This window comes from Bombyx mandarina, chromosome 28 (assembly GCF_030267445.1).
Source record: "Bombyx mandarina strain Sakado chromosome 28, ASM3026744v2".
NCBI lineage: Eukaryota > Metazoa > Arthropoda > Insecta > Lepidoptera > Bombycidae > Bombyx > Bombyx mandarina.
The window spans coordinates 10,318,361-10,335,536 of record NC_143233.1 but is presented as its reverse complement, the minus strand read 5'-3'; the positions used below and the strand labels follow the sequence as shown (position 1 = coordinate 10,335,536).

Sequence of the window (17,176 nt, the reverse complement as noted above, 5' to 3'; positions counted from 1 at the left end):
AGACATTGCGCATGCGTACATATATCTCAAATAATTTCACGACCCTTGGGATTAGAGTTGAAACACACTTCTTCTTGGTAAATTATCGATTAAACTGAGTCGAAAATGCTTTGCATTATATTGATTGTAGGTCAAATAAATAAAATTACACCGATTTAAAATCGATTTAGTCTTAAAGTGCAAATAAATGGATTAGAATAAAATTGATGTATAAAAGGTTATAAAATTTAAGCAGCACGTTTTCAAAATAATATGTTCAAGTATAGAATCTTCAATTGCATGTTTTTATTTTCAATGGAAAATCAAAACGCCGCGCTGCTTTGTATTTACTGTTCTTGAATCGATACGAATGGATCGATATTTACCGTTGTGCGCTCACAATCGAGTCTGGTGCGCAGCGGCGCATTCACTATCACTAGTTTGGGTTTCCCTTTGCTGAAGCTGCGGCCATGACACTCGATCGTGTGCGTCCCGTGCGTTTGACACGCTCTAAAACAAAAGAAAACAACGAAACCGCCCAACAGAACCGTCAGCAGTTGTATATTGTAAGTAATATGTGGTCAAAAATGTGATGTCTCCAAAAAAAATTCATTATTGATTGAATATGGCTACTTGACAGTTGTGACGTCGGCGCGGCGGAAGCGGTCAGGTCTCGTATAAACTGGAACAAGCGCTCAATTTGTGGGGAGAATCGAGTATGGGAGGTGATTAAACATATTCAATTATTAAAATATAATTAGGCTAATTTATACACAAATAGATATACAAAAAAGAACACTATTTCTTTAAGAAAAAAGTGACAGGTTTCAATAACAAAACTATTGATTATTACTTCATGTTTGGTCAAAGAGTTACAATTTGTAGACATGACATAATTATACGTATGTACAATGAAAATTAAATGATATAATATTTTCTTAATAATATAGAGAAAACATTTATACTATTCTGAAAATTGCTTGCTTTATAGATTATTAATGGAATTGTTAGTGCTTTTGTTAAAATGTCTTAAACATTGAAATTATTAGATTAAAGCATTCTGCTTTAGCATAGGATTTTTCATAAAGGTACCTACGAGAAAACAAAAAGACCGTTTTTTTAAACAAGTAGAATATTTAGTGTGAACCGTAAATTTGTTTACTAATTAAGGCAGAAAAAAAGAGACATGACAAAATAAATTCAGTTTGATTAATAAATGAATTTATTCACCTTATTCAATAATTTACGGCAAGAGTACTAAATTGCTGTCTCTTAACTGAAAACTAATAATAAGTAGTAGTATGTAGTAGCACTGCATACATCGCCGCTTAAAAGTAACCTGTGGCAATGAATAATATAAAATTGATATTTAAATTCGCAAAACTTTTAAATAGGTCACACCGGGTACAAAAGTTTCGTTTGTAATTTTATTATTCGACTAACCGATTTTTAATTCAATAAATAAAAAAATATTTTATAAATCAGAGTCGTCGCTCTTTTTCGACGTAGGATACCTAGTTCGCCGATGACGCAGCCTCGTATTTGCTTTATATTTAGTCAATATTACTGAACGTAGCATGTTTTGTGAGCTTAGTACTGTAAATAGTTATATATACATTCGATGATGAAGGAATGCAGTAGCAAATAGTGGAGCGAGGTCGCATATTATGTTTTATGATCAATAGCTGAACAATCGGACCATTATTGTGCTCTGACTTGATATAAGATTGATGAATCTGATATAAAATTAAATAGCCAGCTCCAAAAATATTTCACATGTATATACATATAAAAAGTTAAATATCTGTGACTATAGTGTCATGCCCTGAGCGTCAAGGTTGCTCGGCGGAGCGTATCTGGTACGCGGCATGTACCACACTTGGAATACCTGAAGCGGACGACCCATGGAAGAAAATCGTAGAAGCTTCACCACCGGATTCCATATGGCATTCCCTAAGAAACTGCGTTGCCTATCAGGTTACAGTTACATATTTGTATTTTGTGGAAATTTATATACACGTCTATATACATGATGCTTGAAACAAAACATTATGCTGCGGGTGGAAATCTAGGATTTATTATAGCAAATCAGTGCTGCCAGGTATACATTTTCAACAAGACATTAGATGGGACTGTCAATTCAATAAAATAATTTGATGTTCTGGTGTTATAAGACAAATTCTATTATTGCACCTTAATGAAAAACGTTGTTTTTCAACAGGCTTTTGTTTCCGTTTCCGTTTTCTGTGTCTAACTATCTATGTAACGGAATCTTGCAGCGTAATTTTCGCAAACTTTAAAACGTTCAATAAATTTAAAATTTACTCATGTGTCAAGGAACGATGAGAATACAATTATTATTATACTTTGGCCTAATATCCTAATCGAGATTACCAGATTGACAAAGTTTCCCAGAAGACGTTTTTGTTTAAGCTACAATTATTAATTTGGGATCGCTCGATTTTAATGCCCAGTAAAGTTTCCCACCGGGAACTCTGAATGAATCTTGATTTCGGAAAGAAGAAATTAAAAATTAAACCTCAATTGTATTTTTTTTTCATAACTACGATTCTTTTATTACATTTAAGTATTTCAAACAGCTTGACATTTAGAACGAAGCCGGCTGTCTTCACATAGAAACTCACATAAGCGTTGTTATATGTAATATATAATTGATCAGGCGGGGGTCTGGCAGAACTTGATCACAAAGGGCATCGATGACGTCATGCAGCCGGCCGCCTTCAAACTGGCAATCGTACTGCGACACACACCCACCGAAGACTGCGCTAAATTAATGTCCGAGCTCCTGAAAACGCATCCGGTATCTGTAAGTGCAATGGACACTAAAATAAAAATTGAATTAATTAAAGTCCATGGGCGAGGCATAGCTGAACTCCATGGGCGATGGCATTGCTGAAGTCCATGGGCGACGGTAACCACTCACTATCAGATGGGCCGAATGCTCGTCTGCCTACAAGGGCAATATTTTTATTTATTAAGTACTCTAATTAAAATTGAAAAAAATATATTTATTACTAGTGTTAGCGACGCGTTGAATATGGGTTTGGAGCTGTGACTAGTATATTTGGCGTATGTCTGTTTGTGTGGTGGATTCGTTTCGTTAAAAGAAGTTAACAAAACTTTTAGCTTAGTTTTTAAATTAACAAGATTTGTAAGAGGGAGTACGCGGGGTTCAACGAGAGGTGAAGGGGCCTCGGACCGGTGACCTGAGGCTAGCGAAGTCAATGCTCTTACCCAAAAAACGAACGCCGCGTGCTTGCTTACTACTAAAGTTTTTGTCATCCGATGCTACTATAGAAAATAAATATTTTTTACACAATTTAAACTAATTTCCCTGCACATATCTCTGTATCAATACAGGTGCAGGAAGAGCTGACATCGTACTGCGTGTCGCTGCTGACGGACGACGAGGCGCGGCGCTGCGCCTGCTGGCAAAGCGGCCCGTCTGGCCCCCCCGCCCCCCTGCGCGACCTGTTGCTCTACGGGGACCTGGAGCTGGCGGTCTCTAAACTATTACCACACCGTATACTCCACGCTTACAAACGTCGCTTTAATGCTGACAGTAGGAGGAACCCTCAGACACAGCCCACTGGGTTTCTCGCCGGATCTTCTCAGTGGGTCGCGTTTCCGATCCGGTGGTAGATTCTGCGAAGCACCGCTCTTGCTAGGGTTCGTGTTAGCAACGTCATCAGGTTTGAGCCCCGTGAGCCCACCTACTAGTTAAGGCTACGTTGATATAGCCTCTCAAGGCTCTCAGCTTAGGTAGGAAAAAAAAAGTAGGAGGTACTGGCAACCCACAGTCGTGAACAAATTTGCCACCCTTAGATATCATAACGTTGGGTCTTATTGCTGAACTGAAAGCGGAGTTAGATGTTCATATGGAGCCGTAAACTGTGAGGGTTCACAATATTACATTATATACCTACTCACCTTGTTTATGAGTATACTTTTTAGAATGTGTAATATATTCTATTTTGTTGAATCAAATACTGATGATTACATTCAGATTTTGGCCGCTTCTCGCGAAGAATACGATGCTCATGCGAAGCTAGTGCGGGCGGAGTACTCGAAGCTCACCCAGGACAACTACGTCGAACTACGAATTAAGGTAAAATAGTTTTTTGTAAAACCTTATAATATATTTCCGTCCTTGCACCTGCAAAAGCTCTAATTAGATTCGCTCTGCCATAAACTAAACTAAAATCTAGCTTTAAAATAAGTACAAAAATCATTTTATGTATGTATAACAAATAAAATAAATACAAATGTTTGAATTTTAATATCGATAGATCATTTAATATTATGGTATTTATTTATTTGATGAATGGCCAATGTGATAATGTCCATACATATATTATCTCATTTTACATTAATCCATATTATAATTACATAAAATGTAATATAAGCCCATTATATATTATATTTCATTGATAAACAACTCTAACAATGAATCTAAAATTAAAAAACCTTAAAAAATAATAATATAATAACTAAAATATATTATTAAAAGGAGTACGTTTAGGCAAGGTTCCGAAGATACTGGCAGCGTTTCCCCTTTGAATAGCTAGACTAATTCTTTGTCCAAGGTAACTGCCAGCTCTCCGGTCTCCTGTGATGTCGACAAACCTTTTAAAGTGAAACTTTTATTACATCGTCTCAAACATTTTCGTCTGTGTGTCGCATGTCGCGTGACGGTCGGCCGCGGAGTAGGGATAAAGTGAAAGGCGCTCGTCAGAGCAGCCAAGGCCAATATGGCGGCGCCTATAGTTCGCATCAGCTGACCGTCTAGTGTATCAAGACTATTACTCATTTGTGCCAGTGCTCCACGCTATTTTGTTTGTTTTTGTCAGTGTTTAATGTAAATATTTGTCAGAGTTAAATGTCTATAATGTGAAAAATGTTTCACTGTTACCGTGGTTTCATAAAACCACACAATCCTTTTTTTGATATTGTGTGTGGAGTTTTGATAAATTTACTGAGTATAATAGACATAAATTAATTTTGCTTACTCTTTAACTTTCCCCAAATTCTCATGTATATAGTTGTAGAGCCCGTTGTGCGTTGTGGCAGGTGCTGAACCAGTTCTCTCAGATCCCGAAGCTGTTCCACTCGCCCGAGTTCGCGTGCTTCGAGCCGGCCGCGCGCGAGAACATCGAGCGCGAAATCTGTACTCTCAGAGAACACCTGCTCACGGGCAGAAAAGATTAAAACTGGATTCGTTTACTCTTTGACCACCGTTTCATATTTCATAGTGTGGCGATGTTGTGTATCAAAATCGATAATATGTTTTCGATTAATGAAATTTCAAAAATTGTTGTCAAGTATTTCGCATATGTACAAATTGATTTAATTGATTTTCTCTTTTGCGAAAATGACATCTTACGATCTTACATTCTTATAATATGTTTGTAAAAAAAAACGTTATAAGTTTTTGAAGGATACTTTGAGTAAAACATCCAGTAAAAAAATTCCGCCTACTACAATACTCTAGGGACCTTCAACTTCACTATCACAGATACATGTGCGGTTAATAACTCGCAGCCCTGGAACTTAAACTTTTGAGTCTGTGTTTTTAGATACAAGCTCTAAATGGAAATTTTCATTTCACTGTGTTTCACATTCCACAATATTTAAAAACTGTTTACTCATTCCCAACCAACGTTTATTATATTAACAAAAAAAACCATGACTCTTCGTAATAGTTTTTAATATGAGTATATAATCTCTGTACTGTAGTGACTACTTACAATAGCCATTTAGAAGCGGATGTTGTTTAGCATCTGCAACTAGGCACGTTGGAGCTGTCCAGCCGCCACGGACTATTTGCGACCACAGTCGTCCACGTGTACACATTACAACTACGTAGGTGCTTACACCATTTACTCTTAGCAGCTACATGTGTGTATCCAAATGTGAATCTTTCCTATATTATTTACTTCACAGATGTTTAATACAACTTAATGTAGTTTTAAATCAATATTTTTATAATCTCTTATACTAATATAATGTGCATTAGGTACAATATTTTATGTGGATCATTAGTTTCAGCGGCAAAAATCTATATTATTTAAGGAAATTGATGTAAAATTATGATTTTGAAGAATCAATTTTGCTTTGATGTGTGATGATGTGCTATTATTTGTAAACATATAATCACTAGTCCCGATAAATTTGTAATTATATTTGAATAATATATTTTACATTCGTACTATAATCTAACAATATAGCGCAGATTGTGGCAGGGCTGATACTTATGTTTGCAAAATAAATGCAAAATCATATTACTTGCATTGTTCTCATTAGTACGGGAGAGCGATGAATACGTCGTCAATGAAATTAATCATAATCGACTCATTTTTTAAATCGTTTTAATGAATTTAAAGCTTTTGTGCACCGTCTAGTGTTAGGTCGATGTTACAATATACCAATAAAGGATTAAGTACCGCAAATGAGTTTCATTTCCACTTTTTTTCCCCTACCTGGTCCCCGGTAGCCTATGAGACTATTCCAGCTAAGCGCTGGTGGCTTAACCTAAGAGGATTTGATAACACTAACCCTAGCAGATCGGAATCGCGACCTACTGGGAAGATCCGGCGGTGAGCTGCGCCGTCTGCTCATAGTGTTTTTTACTGGTGGTAGGACCTCTTGTGAGTCCGCACGGGTAGGTACCACCACCCTGCCTGTTTATGCCGTGAAGCAGTAATTCGTTTCGGCTTGAAGGGCGGGGCAGCCGTTGTACTGAGACTTTAGAACTTATATCTCAAGGTGGGTGGCGCATTTACGTTGTAGATGTCTATGGGCTCCAGTTACCACTTAACACCAGGTGGGCTGTGAGCTCAACCACCATCTAAGCAATAAAAAAAAGTGTTGACCGCAGTAACCCCATTGCCTTATCCGGGTTCTAACCTCGGAGAGGATCGGATGCTTGGGAGAAGAGTACAGGGGAGTCGTTTATTCGGTAGGGTCCTGAAAACATCCTTGGGCCGACGGTCTCACAGTCGCGGACCAGTCCCACATACCCCGTGCGCCCCCTAGACGCGGGAACCTCGTAAGAGGTTCGGACCGCGGCCGCGGATTTTTTTGTTTTTTCTTTCAGAATTAATTAATTTTATAATCATTTGGATGATTGTTGGATGCAGGTGGCAATGGACCGGTCACACTGGAAATCTATTGGAGAGGCCTATGTTCAGCAGTGGACGGCGATAGGCTGAAATGATGATGATGATGATGATGATAATCATTTGGTACTAGAACTAGATGTTAGCTGTGATTACCTATAATTAAGTGAGCACATGTCATGTTTTGATATTTTTGTACCCTATGTTTAAGCCAGTGTTTCATATTTTGTTGGTGATCCATTAAATAAATAAATAAATAAATGACTGCGAAAACTAATGTAATGTAACGAAACCGCGAAAAAATTCAAGAAAAAATACGAGAACAAAGTCTTTATGTAGTTTTAATTAAAGAGTAAATAAATACATCATTAATAAAAGAGAGGGTATGGTACTAGAAAATCAAATGGTACAGTTTATGTATTGGTAGCATTACATTACTTTCAGCAATGAAGTATTCAACTAAGAAGAAGAAGAAGCATTACATCTTAGACAAGTAGAGTTAATGTACCTTACGGCATAAATCATTTAATACTACTTTGAAGTTAGTCAGTCAGTTTCTTCAGGTTTAAATGTGTAATAACGGTGGTTTCTTAACGGTTTAGTATCTGTGAAAGTGCATAAATGTGGGAAAATGAAACAAAGCCACTGAACGTAACTTCTCGGGATCTTCCAAAAAGTCCACTGAAAAAGTCTCAGTATTTTTTTTTATTTTTTTTATTTTATTGCTTTGATGGTTGGACGAGCTCACAGCCCACCTGGTGTTAAGTGGTTACTGGAGCCCATAGACATCTACAACGTAAATGCGCCACCCACCTTGAGATATAAGTTCTAAGGTCTCAGTATAGTTACACCACCATGACCACCATTTTACTGAGATTATGCTTCATCCCATATCATCTCATCTCATATCATTTCATTTCGTTTTCATTTCACTTCATGCCATGTTTCATAATAATCAACTTCATTTCATTTCATAATATCATTTTCATTTAAAAAAGTTACTTAACATTAAAATTAAACTAAGACTTGACCTAAAGGTATTTGTTACCAGGTCATAAAATCCCTTTAAAAAAAAATGAAAAATATCGAGTAAAAATATGGCGTCAGTCTTTTGTAATGATTTATGAAAGGAAATAATCTAATTACGATCACAGAATTTTCAAGTGTAGTGCACTATAATAAAGTAAAGAATTTAACATCCGGCCTAAAGTGTTAAGATACTAGGGAAGTTACTCGTAATTACGTTACAGCAGGTAAACGTGAGTAAAAGCTACATTGAAAAAGAAAGCCACGCATTGCGCAGCAACCATGGCGGAGACAGGAATCATCAGTGAGTATAAGTATCTGATCGTGCGGGGTGTTCGCAGGCTACGATGTCTTGGCGAAGTCGAGAGGAGCGCTGCTCGAGGTGGGACACCAACAAATGGGAACTCCGCGATCGGTCGCCTGTATGGGAGCCTAGGAACGTCAGCCCTGAGTGCAGGTCGCCATCCCGACACCGACACTCGCATGATAGACGGCCTCGTCACGAGCGCGACTTTCGGCGTGACCGCCACGATCGGGATCGCGACCGTGACCGAGAACGCGACAGAAAACGGTACGAGGAAGCCCCCGCGCCCCCCTCGCCGCCCGTTATCAGCGATGACAAAAAAAGCTCACGGTCTAGTAGTAGATCCGATAGTCGTGACAGGGACAGGTCTGATATGGAAATAGAAAAGGACAAGCACCAGGATGAGGTGCAGAACAACGCATCACCGGGTGATTGGATCTGCAAGTGTGGTCTATACAACTTTAAAAGACGTCAGGTCTGTTACCGTAGAACTTGTAATGGGAAAAGATCGGAGGGTGTAGTTTATGGAGGTGATGGGGATCGTAACGGTGTAGTCGAAACACCTGGCATCACAAAGAGGTTACTCTTTAGGAGGCTAGATGCTTTGACTACTGAAGAAAATATATTGGAAGAGCTCAAACTACGTTGCAGTAAAGAAGTTCTAGAGTTAATTGTAGGTATTTCAATTGGTAGAGAAACTTTAACAGGTGCATCAAAGTGTCTCGCCTACATCAATTTCAACTCCATAGCAGATTCTACAACAGCACATACAGAGTTGGTGAATCTCCAACCACCATTAAGGATTGACGGTCGAGAAGTGCTTATAAGCTTTTACAATGAACCTAAAAAAATTGTTAAACCAACACAAGTTGACTATACGTCATACTACTCTCAAATGTCTTCGTACAGTGGTGCAACAACTCAAGCAATGTCTGAGGCTGATAGAGTCAATGCAGCAGCTGCAGTAGCTCAGTCTGCTATATCGGCAGCCCAGGCTAGACAGCTATCATGGACGCCAGTTGGTGCTGTACCTTTCACTGGTACTACCCAAACTACAAAAACAAATGTACCCATAGGTGATGGGAAGACAGTTTATCCTGCCCCAGATGTGAGAACATTCATGTATGATGAGTCATCTGGTTATTATTATGACCCGTCAACTTGTTTATACTATGATGGGAAGACACAATATTTTTATAATAGTCAAATCAGTCAATATATGTATTGGGATGGTAAAACAAACACTTATGTTGCTGCAACACAGGCTCAGAATGCTGAACAAAACAAACAAAGAGAGGCCAAGGAGCCTGATGAAAAGAAAAGGAGAGATAAAGAAGACAAAGTTAAAGTAGCTAAAAAGATAGCTAAAGATATGGAAAGATGGGCACGGACTCTAAATCAAAAGAAAGAGAATGCTCGGAGTAACTTTGTTATGGAACAACCAACTGACACAAGTGCTAGCAAAGGCTCAGCAGACATTGGTTTTTCAGTACTAGGAGCTGGACCATCATTAACTCATGTAAGAGAAATATCCCCACCTCCCAACACAGATGAATTCTTGGTCAAAAAGATCTCAGAACCAGTATTTGATAATGATGATGACATTATTGACTGGGACAAATTAACCTGCTTGTTATGCAAAAGGAAATTCCCTTCTGTAGAAGTGTTGAATAAGCATAAAGTTATGTCAGACTTGCACAAACAAAATCTAGTTGAATTTAGGAAGAAGAATGACTTGATTCCACAGATGAATGGTTATAGAGACAGGGCAGCTGAGCGACGTATGAAATTTGGTGAAGATGAGCCTCCAATGATAAGAAAACGTTATGAGCCTTCTGAACCAATAGGTCCACCCATTAACCCGCACCCACCTCCAAATGTAGTAGATACAATAGGAGGTAAAATGCTGCAAAAAATGGGCTGGTCGGAAGGTCGAGGTTTAGGTAAGACTGAGCAGGGACGAATAGCTCCCATAGAAGCAGAACAGAGGCCAAGTTTAGCTGGTCTGGGGCAGAAAAGAGGTATATACACTCCCACACCTGGTGAAACATATCGCGATACAGTTAAGAAACTTATGATAGCAAGATATAAGGAAGTTGTTGGACAAGAAGAAGGGAAATAGGTGGGTATTTTTCATTTTGTCTTAAAAATTAATGTTTCTTTTCAGTTCAGGAAGGAGCTGCAGGTTAGTCGTTGTCATCCTCAAAATTAACCAGTTTTTTTAAATAATTAGAAAACTAATCTTCCTGTTGAAAATGTTACTGGTTAGAATTAATTTACATTAATTTTATTTTTTATTGCTTTGATGAGTGGACGATCCCACAGCTCACCTGGTGTTAAGTGGTCACTGTAGCCCATAGACATCAACAACGTAAATGCCAAACCTTGAGATATGAATTCTGAGGTTTCAGTATAATTGCAATGGCTGCCCCACCCTTCAAACCAAGACTCATTACTGCTTCACGGCAGAAAGGGCAGGGTGGTGGTACCTACCTGTGCAGACTCACAAGAGGTCTTACCACCAGTAATTAAGCAAATTATAATTTTGCGGATTAGACTTTATTACATTGTTATTCCTTCATTGTGGAAGTCAATCGTGAACATTTGTTAAGTACGTATTTCATCAGAAAAATTTGTACCCACCTGTGGGATTCAAACACCGGTGCATCACTATACACTAATGCACTGGGCATCTTACCCTTCGGATCGCTTTGGCTTTATTAAGTTTAGATCATCCCATTAGTATGCTTTATTTAATTTATAATGACTTAACATAAGGTATGGACAATTTGGATTATAATTTTTTTACAAAGGTAATATTAATTATTAGTAAAATAGATTACAAACATCATAAACACTATTATATATCATGTTCACACTTTGAATAAGTTCCCTATATTTCAACAATATTGCAAGTACTCCACCCATGATCATAATGCTGGTAACTGCAGAAATATCATTATCTCTTACATCTGCTAATCGTTGTTCACTATAATATCATACATAAAAATGCTTTTTACCGGATTTTGAGTTGAATTGCAACTTAACAATCAAGACTATAAAATATTGACATTCTTAATGATATTGTAGGAGTATTGGGTTCTTTATGAGATACAATGCACAGATTACACAATGATGACACCATATGGCATTGAGCATTCGATTGTCTGCGTTGAGATATGGGATTGAAGTTTCTTTTGCATTGCTATAATCCTACTTTGTAAAGTGTGTAATGCCTGATAGATAGTCTTGCTGCACTAAAGTTTGTGATTACCAAATTGTGCAAGGTTGCATTACGACCCACAGATGTAGCTTACTTATGATTCATTTACCTGTGACTTACTAATGTGTAAGGAGCGTGTAGGAATTCATCTTTGAATTAACTAACAAGTATATGGAAAGTATCAATTAATATTAAAGTTAAATATTTCAAATAAATACACTAAATTGAATTACTAATTATAACAATTTGTTATTGATTATTGGCAATCAGGAAAAGATATTAATGAAACAGCACATTGTCATGATAATAATATGTTGATTAGATCATCTAAAATTTCCTTTTTTTTACTTCTATAAGCCTGTTGACAACGTAAGCGTCTCTGTTCATGGAGATTTTTTTTTTGTGCAAAATAATAAGTTTGGTTGTAGAATCTGTCATAATTATTTGCTGTTGGTTTGTTTACCTGCTATTAGGGTAACGCCAATAATATCCCCCAATGAAACCTTTATTTATCTGATGACAGGGCTTTTGTGGTAGGTATATTATTGTTTTTTACATCCAAGAGAAAACAAGTGTAAGGTGAACTTTCTTATAAAATATTCATAATGTTATTTATACAAACTGATGCGGAACTGCGAAAATTAGTTGGAACATAATATCAAGGAATGTTTGCTTTTTTGACATTTATGTTGAGACATTTATGAAAACAAGAAGTTGGACGTGCTGAGTGAAAAAATAATAACTGAAAATTTTAAATAAATGAATTGTAATTATCAAAAACAAACGCGGGGAAATGGTTTACGGCAAATGCAAATTTATCATAATCTAATGTTTTGATTCTGGTTTCGCTACAATAGATTCGACCTGGGATTCTACAACGCTCCCGTCACACGCGTATTCGACAATCGGTGAGTAATTAATATTATAAGTGACCTTTTTCATACAGGTGAATAATTTCTATGTGGGAAACGTCGTGATTGCCTTTTTATCGTGAATTTTTACAGCAAAATTTGATGTTGACACTTTCGGTAACAACTTATTTATTTTTACATCTTCTTTGTGACTCGGGGAAATAGTACAAACGTTCCTAGATTAAATTTTTTTTTATGAGAAATTGTCAACATCCTTTCCGATCTCCGAATGTTTAAGACACAATGGAAACAGAAGACAAAAAGCGTGAAGAATTGTGACTAGTTTGTGCAAGGTGTTGTGAACCAAGAGATAACACTGACATTTTTGACAATTTACATTGCAGAGTCTACGCGCGAAGCTGGAACCACGTGCCAAACAAAATATTAAAAAGTACTTCATTTTATACTCGTTGGATCGGAAATGAATTGATCAAACGCCATTTTAAAAATATTTAGCTTTCTTCCGTAGCGTTTCGTGTATAGTTTAACTTTAATGTATATATATAAAATAATGATGTAGTAAGGAATTTTGAGATTGCGTTTGATTGTAAATAAAGATAAATATAGGTAGGTTATATTATAAAAACACGCTCTAATAGTAAGCCCAAAAATTAAAGTAATATTTTAATTGTAGTGTTTTTCGGGGCAAGATATTACGCTAAAGTAATGAAACTAATGTATTTTCATTGATGAATGTCAATATTTAAGTTAATCTGCGTTGATTTTGTGAACATTACGTTGGCTAGGTCGATACGGTCTAGCTAATGAAAGCCTGTCGAAGATGAGTTCTTGTACAAGATTAAATTAAGCCTAAACATAGGTGTTCATTTAAGCTAAATTTAATGATGATTATTACAATAAAGACATAAATAATTTACAGAGATTAGTATTAAAAGGTAGGTAATCAAGTTGCATAATTGTTGTTAAAATAAATGTATATACATGAAATCCTAAACTTTATAGAAGCGCCGAAATGCGCCCTTGTCAGCTGTACGGTAGCATTTTCCCGTAACTTATAATTTGTACTCAATAAGTGCATACTAGTCGATTGAATTTGCCGTCCTAGTAAAACATCACAACGACGTCTGTTGATGGATTCTATTCGATAATAAAAGAATGATTTATTTTAATAAAAGAATAAAAACAGCAATTAACATATACGTGTATATAGTTAGGTACATTTTAATTTCACTCGCATAGGTGTAGTATTGGGTAAATGGGATTTTTAAATTTTTCATTCAGTCTTATTATTATTATTACGTGTATTAAGCACTTATTATTATCATTATTACTTAGGTATTTATAGCAGTTAGTGTTGAACAAATTTTCGAGATTCGATGAATGTAAGGCGTGTGTTAAAAGTATTGTGCATTTAAAATTTATTGAATCGCAACACCATACGCATAAATAATGTACGATAAAAATATGACGTGGTCTTTAATATTTTAAAATAAATATTTCTATACATAACGGACTATTTATAATTATTTTACCTTATTTTAACCTTACTTACGTTTATGAATAAAAAACAAATATACATTTGAGTTTTAATGAACTCTGTGGTCATTTAAGGACTCGCGCGGTAGATTATTAAATGATCTCCAAAAATTAGCCAAAAATTGTTTATTATTACATACACATAGCTTTACGTATAGTTAGAGTTCTGTAAATTTTAGGATTTTAGTTAGCTTCCCCTGTAGGTAGAGTATCCGTAAGGGCTGAGCAACAACGGTATGTGGTAATGTTCGTCCTCTTTTGTGTTAAACACGATCTGAAAACGTCAAGATAATTAATTACGTAGGCATCTAAACGTCGACCGGACAGACGTTAACGAAACAAATCAGTTCATCATCAGAGTGCTCTGAGGAATTGTTCGAGATGATACCGTCACCTCGTTTTTACTATCCACCGCCCGCCACCGGAGTAGAGTTCATCCATACTACCTGGAGCCTCTGCGGTCATCCACTGCGTTTCCAGAGGTCTTTTTTGCCACGTACCATCCGGCTATGGAATGAGCTCCCCTCCACGGTGTTTCCTGAGCACTATGACATGTCCTTCTTCAAACGAGGCTTGTGGAGAGTATTAAGCAGTAGGCAGCGGTTTGGCTCTGCCCCTGGCATTGCTGAAGTCCATGAGCGACGGTAACCACGGATCATCAGGTGGGCCGTGTGCTCGTCTGCCTACAAAGGTAATAAAAAAAAAAGAAAAAAGTTGGGTTGATTCAGCGAAGCACTCCTCTTGCTAGGGCCAGTGTTAGCAACACTCCGGGTTGAGCCCCGAAAGCACCTATAGGCAGGGTAACGCTGATATAGGTTCAAGGCTATCAGCGTAGGAAACAAAAGAAAAACGAAGCGTATTTCGTTAACTTTCATTTCACTTATCGTGTATCCTCCCCTTGGGAATACTTATCTAGAAGAAAGATGCCTGTTGTATCTTTCTGTATTCCTGATGACTTGTATGATCGGTTGGTTAGTTAATGGCGACAACGAACAAGCAAACTCACTTTCGCATTTTTAATATTAAGTATGGATTACGAATGGGCGATTTCACTGCCAACGAATACATGTTTTTATTGCCTTCAGAAGCAGCCTAGTACATGGCCCACTTTGTGGAAAGTGCTCATAGTTGCTCATGGACATTGGTAATAACAGGCCACATCCGAGTCGCTCCTTGTGACGTGAGTGACTGAGATAGGTGCGTCCGTCCCGGGTACTAGGAATGACTGCATTACGTGTAGGTAGGTACCTACTTGACGTCAGTGGTAAAAAGAGACAGAATTTCAACTATTCTATCCATTAACGTAACCAAAACTTGATCCAAACGATGCTTGAGTATGGAATTTTGACAATTCGAACCATCAGGCATGTCATTCATCTGGTAAGTTGTTATGGTCCTTAGGCATGAACATGTTAGCGGCAAAAACCGAGCTGCTGCCTTAAATAAAGATTAGGTAATGGCCGCTGAGTCCTTGGTAATGGTGATATCTGTGAGCAACAGTGATTACTTATCGTCAGATGGACCTACTACCTAAAGTGGCAATAAAAGACTGCCGCTTCCCAAAATGTTTTCAGTCGCTGTCAACGTCAGCCGAACCACAACACTATCTGTAACCCACAAAGGTCACGCTGTATAGTCGTCGGTATTGACTTGCTGATAAATCGAGATATTAGTTCATTCACACGGTTGACTTTGTGATACTGGTGTTAATTAATTTCGAAATTATTTCTATTAATTCTTACAAGCTCGTGCATGACCCAGCCTAATGCTTAGGCCTAGTGGTAGTACCTACTTATAGATGTTTCTCGTACGTCGTGTAAACACTATATTTAGTGGCTTGCCTACCTTTCAGTCTGTCTTGTTAATAGCTTTATTTATCATGAATTACACACCTACCTACATAGGTGGATTGAAGTTATTGGGATGAATACGACTAAAGGGGTCACAGTCGCATTTATTAATTTATTAAACAAGATAAAGAGAGACGCGCGACGTAGTTACTAGAGATCCACCACATCGTAAGGCCACGTCGATTACAAGACTAGTACAAGAATCTTAAAACTTGTAACTTTCAAGAACATCATGGTCGCTCTTTAGTTTCCCATAAATTAGAAACTTAATCTTTGTAAGTTAGAATAAATAATATATTTTTTACATACCTCAACAATAGGGTAAAGGGTTTCCTTATTGAAATTATTATAATAATCTCGGACATTAAACCTCAATTTGTAAATTCCGACGGCCATTGAGTCTTTTGAAAACGGGAATTGTATTCTGCCGTCGCTAGATGTCACTGTATTGTGCCACAAAGTCCAAGAAGAGTCGTCACGTTTTTTAAATAATTCTACAATTAAACCATTAGCCGGTTTCCCGGTACTGGTATCCAGAACATGTGTAGATAAAATCGGTCGAGACATGTTTGCGAGGCGCGGACTTGGAGTGTTGTGTTCAACCTCCATAGATTATACACTATGTACGAGCGATTGCTTTCTCATAACGAGAATAATAAAATTATTAATTCCAGCTAATGTTGTATTTGCGCGGGAAAACAAAACGCTTACTGTTTTCTGTAGAATACTTACCTATTGGCTTGTAAATTTTGAATGCATCTTAGTGAACAAGAATGAAAGACATCGCTCAATCCTGTTAAAGTTATATGACAATCGCTCACTCGCAAGCAGTAGTTTTTTTTTTTTTATTGCCTGGATGGATGGACGATCTCACAGCCCACCTGATGTTAAGTGGTTACTGGAGCCCATAGACATCTACAACGTAAACGCGCCACCCACCTGGAGATATAAGGTCTGAGGTCTCAGTATAGTTACAACGGCTACCCCACCCTTCGAACCGAAACGCATTACTGCTTCACGGCGGAAATAGGCGGAGTGGTGGTACCTACCCGTGCGGACTCCCAAGAGGTCCTACCACTAGTAAACACATACAGAAGTGGTTTGAAAATGCATGTTTACATTGAACCATGCAACACCATAGCTTACTGATATTGCCTATTATTATCTGGCTTAAAGGAATTTGGTCTATGATAGGTTTTTTGTAATTAGTTTTATTCTTCAAGAGTATTAAAGTTTTAAAACAGTCA

At 37.4% G+C, this 17,176-nt stretch overlaps 3 protein-coding genes across 5 annotated transcripts; 2 read left to right on the top strand and 1 right to left on the bottom strand.

Moving 5' to 3' along the window:
- Positions 1 to 350: 350 nt before the first annotated feature.
- Positions 351 to 6,449, top strand: LOC114246860 (uncharacterized). Its single transcript, XM_028179578.2, has 7 exons — positions 351 to 545; positions 620 to 704; positions 1,796 to 1,956; positions 2,660 to 2,806; positions 3,361 to 3,501; positions 4,007 to 4,108; positions 5,071 to 6,449. Exons 2-7 carry the CDS (start codon positions 698 to 700, stop codon positions 5,206 to 5,208), a joined length of 696 nt encoding a protein of 231 aa, XP_028035379.1. The 5' UTR covers positions 351 to 545; positions 620 to 697; the 3' UTR covers positions 5,209 to 6,449.
- Positions 6,450 to 8,194: 1,745 nt separating this feature from the next.
- LOC114246873 (RNA-binding protein 5) lies at positions 8,195 to 14,049 on the top strand. 3 transcript variants are annotated; one of them, XR_003624851.2, is made up of 4 exons: positions 8,195 to 8,377; positions 8,486 to 10,570; positions 12,529 to 12,579; positions 12,927 to 14,049. XR_003624851.2 is itself a non-coding variant. In XM_028179598.2 (3 exons), the coding sequence occupies exon 2, from the start codon at positions 8,492 to 8,494 to the stop codon at positions 10,568 to 10,570; it is 2,079 nt and encodes a 692-aa protein (XP_028035399.2). In that variant the 5' UTR covers positions 8,196 to 8,377; positions 8,486 to 8,491; the 3' UTR covers positions 12,529 to 14,049. The 3 variants fall into 3 exon arrangements, 1 of the variants encoding a protein (XP_028035399.2); XR_016325557.1 differs by having other exon boundaries at positions 8,196 to 8,371; XM_028179598.2 differs by having other exon boundaries at positions 8,196 to 8,377; positions 12,529 to 14,049.
- Positions 11,183 to 16,543, bottom strand: LOC114246875 (uncharacterized). Its single transcript, XM_028179600.2, has 2 exons — positions 16,239 to 16,543; positions 11,183 to 14,353 (listed from the first exon to the last, which is right to left on the bottom strand). Exons 1-2 carry the CDS (start codon positions 16,536 to 16,538, stop codon positions 14,267 to 14,269), a joined length of 387 nt encoding a protein of 128 aa, XP_028035401.2. The 5' UTR covers positions 16,539 to 16,543; the 3' UTR covers positions 11,183 to 14,266.
- Between the last annotated feature and the right edge of the window lie 633 nt (positions 16,544 to 17,176).